At 42.7% G+C, this 6,000-nt stretch overlaps 1 protein-coding gene across 1 annotated transcript in view; it reads left to right on the forward strand.

Moving 5' to 3' along the window:
• Positions 1–3,164, forward strand: part of SCN10A (sodium voltage-gated channel alpha subunit 10) — a 78,466-nt gene extending 75,302 nt beyond the window's left edge. Inside the window, exon 27 of the mRNA XM_039843272.1 lies at positions 1,743–3,164. Coding sequence (XP_039699206.1) covers positions 1,743–2,959 — 1,217 coding nt within the window. The 3' untranslated portion in view covers positions 2,960–3,164. The remainder of the gene's footprint in view (positions 1–1,742) is intronic.
• The last annotated feature ends 2,836 nt before the right edge of the window (positions 3,165–6,000 follow it).

Here is a 6,000-nt window from a genome sequence, read left to right on the forward strand (position 1 = left end):
CTGCTTACTTTTCATGTCTAGGCATAGCTGTAGATTTAATTTTCCATTGATTTACTATCAAAGGCTAATAGTATCTAAATACAACTTGGCAGCATTTAATCAATCGCCCTATCCTGGTGCTGAAACAGCGTTGGGTTTATTTAGGGTTGTTTCAGGGGGAGGTCAATTTATTTCTGGTTTTTGTTTATTTTCTGGTTGCTGCTGTTTTTTGTTGGAGGTTTATTTTGTGTTTGTCTTCCAACTCGACAGATTCTAAAGGCCATTTTGATTTTATATTAGAGAAAGGAGTTTGCTTATATGACTTCCCGTATTAGTATTATAGAAATAAAATATACTCAAAGAACTCAGTTCTGTAATGTGGACACCTTAGCTACCAGCTCCTATAACCTATGCAACACCACCATTCCCTGGGCAGAGATCACTCAGAGACAGCTAGAAAGCAAATGAAAGACAGATTCCACCTGTCCATTCTTCTACCCTCCTTCCCTCTCTCCCTTTCTTCCTTTCCACCAGCAAAACCTGTATTGAGTATCTAATCGTTACAAGTAGAAATATTCATTCTCCCTCAAAGTAGATGTAGACCAGTTGGCTGGCAGAATTTTAGGAGATTATATAGACATATAATGTAACCCACACTATGGAATAATGTCCCAGTTAAAGTAGACTTTAGGAGATAGGCTTTCATAAAGTTTTTATAATCTAAATTATAATTATATCCCAAGTCTCCTCCCATTTCTTTCCTCCTTCCAACGCAATATTGTGACTACTCATGTTTCTATGGCAAAAGGCAAGTAGAAGAGGGTCAAGGGAACCTTGGCAAGGAAAGAGCTTGCTAACACACCCCTCGACTTCTGTCCTCAGAGGTTCTGAATTCGGTCTTACCTAAAGGCCTTGCCTAATCTTCGGTGGTCCCAGCAGGCCTCTGCAGTTCCCAAGATGAAGTTTCACAAATCAAGTTAGATACCAGATAGGGAGATGTATGCATTCCTCAGCTTTCCAACATTGTTCATGGTTGGGGTGGGAGGCTGTAACTGACCTTAAACAAGCCCATCTCCAGGCCCTGACAGAGTTCGAACGCAGCTGGAAATGAAAGAAATAAATAAAAACCATTATACAGACAGCTGGCCATTGAAAGCCACTCTGCTTTAGCTGTCACCAAGTTGCCCAACTCCTCAGGCCCTCTTATAATTAATACCAGCCTCTGTACAATTATCCCCAGGACCATGTGCCAGGAACTGAGTTAATCTTCACAGTAGGAGATAGGGAGATGAATCATAGGGGGTCCTGGCCTTCACAGAGCACGGGATCAGGATGGGGGGAAAAGGCATGACTCAAAGGCTAAATTCTCAGGGAAGAACAGGGTCTGTGTCATAGACAGAAACAGACAAAGGACAGTGTGTGTATGGAATATGGTACAATCGCTTCCAGCTGAACTAGGCTTCAGAAGATAAGGTTTTGACCATGGAGATTGACTATGGCGATATTCTGGATGGAGAGAAAGACAAGAACATGGTAGGAAGGGTGAGACTTACTTGAGGAAGAAAGGATTTGTGTAATGAACACTTACTGAACCCCTACTCTATGCCAACCACTGTGTCAGGCTGAGAGGGCCCAGAGTTCTTAAATACAGATGCTCACGTGGAGGTCCATATGGAGCAGAGATGAAGGGTGTGATCACAGCCAACTGTGTCAGGGCTCATGGTTGGAAGTACTAATTAGATCATTTCCTCTCTCCTTTAAAGGCCTGGTGTTTTCTGCAATTCTTACATCACTTGAAAATTACTTCTCCCCAACGCTCTTCCGAGTCATCCGCCTGGCCCGAATTGGCCGCATCCTCAGGCTAATCAGAGCAGCCAAAGGGATCCGCACGCTGCTCTTTGCCCTTATGATGTCCCTGCCCGCCCTCTTCAACATTGGGCTGCTGCTCTTCCTCGTCATGTTCATCTACTCCATCTTCGGCATGGCCAGCTTCCCCCACGTCAAGTGGGAAGCTGGCATCGATGACATGTTCAACTTCCAGACCTTCGCCAACAGCATGCTGTGCCTCTTCCAGATCACCACGTCGGCCGGCTGGGATGGTCTTCTCAGCCCCATCCTCAACACGGGGCCCCCCTACTGCGACCCTAATATGCCCAATAACAATGGCACCAGAGGGAACTGCGGGAGCCCCGCTGTGGGCATCATCTTCTTCACCACCTACATCATCATCTCCTTCCTCATTGTGGTCAACATGTACATCGCAGTGATTCTGGAGAACTTCAATGTGGCCACAGAGGAGAGCACTGAGCCTCTGAATGAGGATGACTTTGACATGTTCTATGAGACTTGGGAGAAGTTCGACCCCGAGGCCACCCAGTTTATTACCTTTTCCGCCCTCTCAGACTTTGCAGATACCCTCTCTGGCCCTCTGCGAATCCCAAAACCCAATCGGAATATATTAATCCAGATGGACCTGCCTTTGGTCCCTGGCGATAAGATCCATTGTTTGGACATTCTTTTTGCCTTCACCAAGAATGTTCTGGGAGAATCTGGGGAGCTGGATTCTCTGAAGGCAAATATGGAGGAGAAGTTTATGGCAACTAATCTTTCAAAAGCATCCTATGAACCAATAGCCACTACCCTCCGGTGGAAGCAAGAAGACATTTCAGCCACTATCATTCAAAAGGCCTATCGGAGCTATGTGCTACACCGCTCTAAGACAATCTCCAATCCTCCAGGTGTGCTCAGGGATGAGGAGGAGGCTGTGTCACTCCCAGATGAAGGCTTTGTTGCATTCATGGGAAATGAAAATTGTGTGCTCCCAGACAAATCTGAAACTGCATCTGCTACATCTTTCCCGCCATCCTATGACAGTGTTACTAGAGGCCTTAGTGATCAAGTCAACATGAGCACATCTAGCTCAACACGAAATGTAGGTGAAGCTACCAGTAAGGAAGCCACTGCCCCTGGGCCGCAGTGAGGACACTCCAGCATGGATATGTCCAGTTCTGATGTGTCCTTCTGCTCCGTAATAACTTTTTGCCACTCCAGGTGGCACCCAGCTACCACCTCACCAATGCATGCCACTGGTCACAATATCAGAACTAAGTAAGGGAATGCAGTTGGTACCCACCTCTGGAGAAGCCCCCATACACTAACAGAAGTCAGGAGCCAAGAGCATCTCCACTGAGACTTTCCTTTTCAATTTCAATATCAGATGATGGCTTCCCTTACTTTCCAAAAAAAAATATCCCTGGTCCTTTTATTTTGACTGTGACCAGAGCTTTCATTTGTCAAGACAAACTTCTTAGGACCAGAACTTCCAAAGATATATGGCAAAGATGTTGCCAAAGGTCCAAGGCAATCCTCTGTGAACCACCACATAGAGACTGGCAGTGTTATTTAGGATTTTGCATGACTGCATGTTGAGAGCTGCAAGACAACTGCTCCAGCCCAGGGTAACACCTATGGTCTATGTCATGAAAGTCCTTTCAGATATCTATTAAAATTAATATTTTTAAAGATATGTCAAGACCAATATTATATCTTAAAGCATTATTTTTTTTTAAATTATGTGATATTGACATGTCATAAATCACTTCTCCTTCCCTTTCAGTATTCCTGATATTTTTCAGTTTGAGCTCGAGGCTGAGTGGGGCAGAAAGAAGCACTATCCTGAGAGCTTGTTCTAATCCTAACTCCTCCACTGATTGTCTGGTTGACCTGGGCCAAGCTCTTTCCCTCTAAACCTCAATTTCCATACTTGTAAAACTGGTGGAGGACAAACAGAATAAACGCTCCCTATAGCCTTTACATTTCAAGTTGTAGAATTCAGTGGTGTCCTGTCCTGATTTAGATGAGGACAATATTCTCTCTTCTGAAGCTGCAATGGCCAGACCTCTCTGCTATGTAGCTAAAAAGGCAGCTTTGGAATATATTCTAGGCCTAGTCCACATCTCATAGTCAGACTTTAAGAAGGAAGATTTTCACATTCCCTTTGGGCCAGGACTCCGTAATTAGTACAATCAAAAGAAAAACAGTTATTTTGAGGAAGATGATCTAAGAGATAAAAAGTATAGCCAATATTTCTTTAATTCATCCTACAAATATTATTAAGTACTCATTATATGACAGGTACTGATCTATGCACAGAAATAATGGGAGTTAAGCCAAAAGGTGAATTCATTTATGCAGTGAATGGAGTAAGGGTTATCAGAGAGAATATTCAGGCCAAAACTATGTGGTAGGTCTTAAGATGAAAGAGAGTAAGCATTTGGTGTGATAACATAGAACCTAAAGGGTCTTACTGACAGTCGTGATCTTCTATTAATTCTTGGGACATTCCCTGCCACAATGACAAAGATCAGGTCAACTTTTTGGTATATATTTGATCATAAGATTTTCCATTTACACAATTACAAAAGTAGAGGCTAGTCCATCTCTCATGCTTCATAGATACAGATTTTCCAGGGCTATGCTTTTCTTTCTCCAGAGGCCAAAGAGTATCTTCCAAGATACTTAATGGAATTTTCCAGCCCCCCACAAGATGCAGGCTGATAAAATGGTGATGGAATAGCTGAAGGTATAGGCTGCCCCAGTTCAAATTAGCTGTTCTCTGGATGCCTGGTTTGTATCTAGAGAGCACACATATTGACTGTGCAGCTTCTTCAACATCTAAATCTAATGCCATCAATGAAAATGCCATCTGAGAGGATGTTAGCACAAGTTTTATAAGACAGCTGGATGGACAGAGACCTCGGAGACTGGTTTAGTTTTACATGTTATGTGTAAGAATTAAAGGTACCCACCCACCAGACAGTTTTATTGGGTAATTGATATTAGTCTCAAAGATATTCTTAATCTTTTTTTGCCTAATATTTGAGTTGAATTGTGTCCCCTCCAAAAGATATGTTGAAGTTCTAACCCACAGGACATGTGAATGTGGCCTTATTTGCAAACAGGATCTTTGCAGATGTAATCAAATTAAGATGCAGTCGTACTAGATTAGTGTGGGCCAGTGGTTTATAACATGAGGAAAATTGGGACGTAGACACACAGAGAGGAGAATGTCATGTGAAGAGACAGACAGAGACAGAGAAGATAGCTACATGAAGCCAGAGGCAGAAATTAGAGTGGTGCGGCTACAAACCAAGGAATGCAAATGATAGCTGACAACTACCAGAAACTAGGAAGAGGCAAGAAAGAATTCTCCTCTAGAACCTTCAGAGAGCACGGCCATGCTGATGGCTTGATTTCAGACTTCTGACCTTCATAACTGTGAGAGAATATTTTAAGCCACCTAGTTTATGGTACTTTATTATAGCAGTCCAAGTAAACTAACACACCCTCCAATTTTTCCACACAGATGCATTTCCCAAATTATAATGGAAACCATTGGAAAAGTGTTGCAATATATACACCTTACATTACACAGAGCTTTCAGAAGTGTATCTAACACAAATGTAGGATTGGCCCTTGAAAATTTCACTAGATCTAGTTTCAAAGTTTTACCCAGTGGTCCTGTTACAAGGTAGAAACTAGACTTGTATGGAGAGAAAATTGGAGAGGTCCAGAGCAAATGGAAAGCCAGAGCTACCTCCTCTCTCTCAGCCATAGGAGATGACACTAGAATCTCTCTGGTCTAGACTATGTGAAGGTAACTTAGTGCTGAAGGGAGACAGGCACAACAGTAGAGTTGACTGTATGACTATCTAGAACCTGCAGATTCTTTAAAAATATGCTTCCACTGTAAACACTACGCTGACTTTTAATTCATTAAACTGCATGACACAGAGACATAGATGGCCAAGAACAGTTAGCTAACACAGATGGGAAGGTGTAGGTAGAGCCTTGGTATGCTAACACATTTGCCTTAAGACAAGGGTGAAGTCACTTTCCCAAGTGCTAGGGATGTAAAATTAATAAGACAGATCCTCAGGCTGGAGCTGAACACAGGCTGAAGGTTAAATAAAAGAAAGAAAGAAAGAAAGAAAGAAAGAAAGAAAGAAAGAAAGAAAGAAA

Source organism: Pteropus medius, unplaced genomic scaffold, assembly GCF_902729225.1.
Source record: "Pteropus medius unplaced genomic scaffold, Ma_sr-lr_union100, whole genome shotgun sequence".
Classification (NCBI taxonomy): domain Eukaryota; kingdom Metazoa; phylum Chordata; class Mammalia; order Chiroptera; family Pteropodidae; genus Pteropus; species Pteropus medius.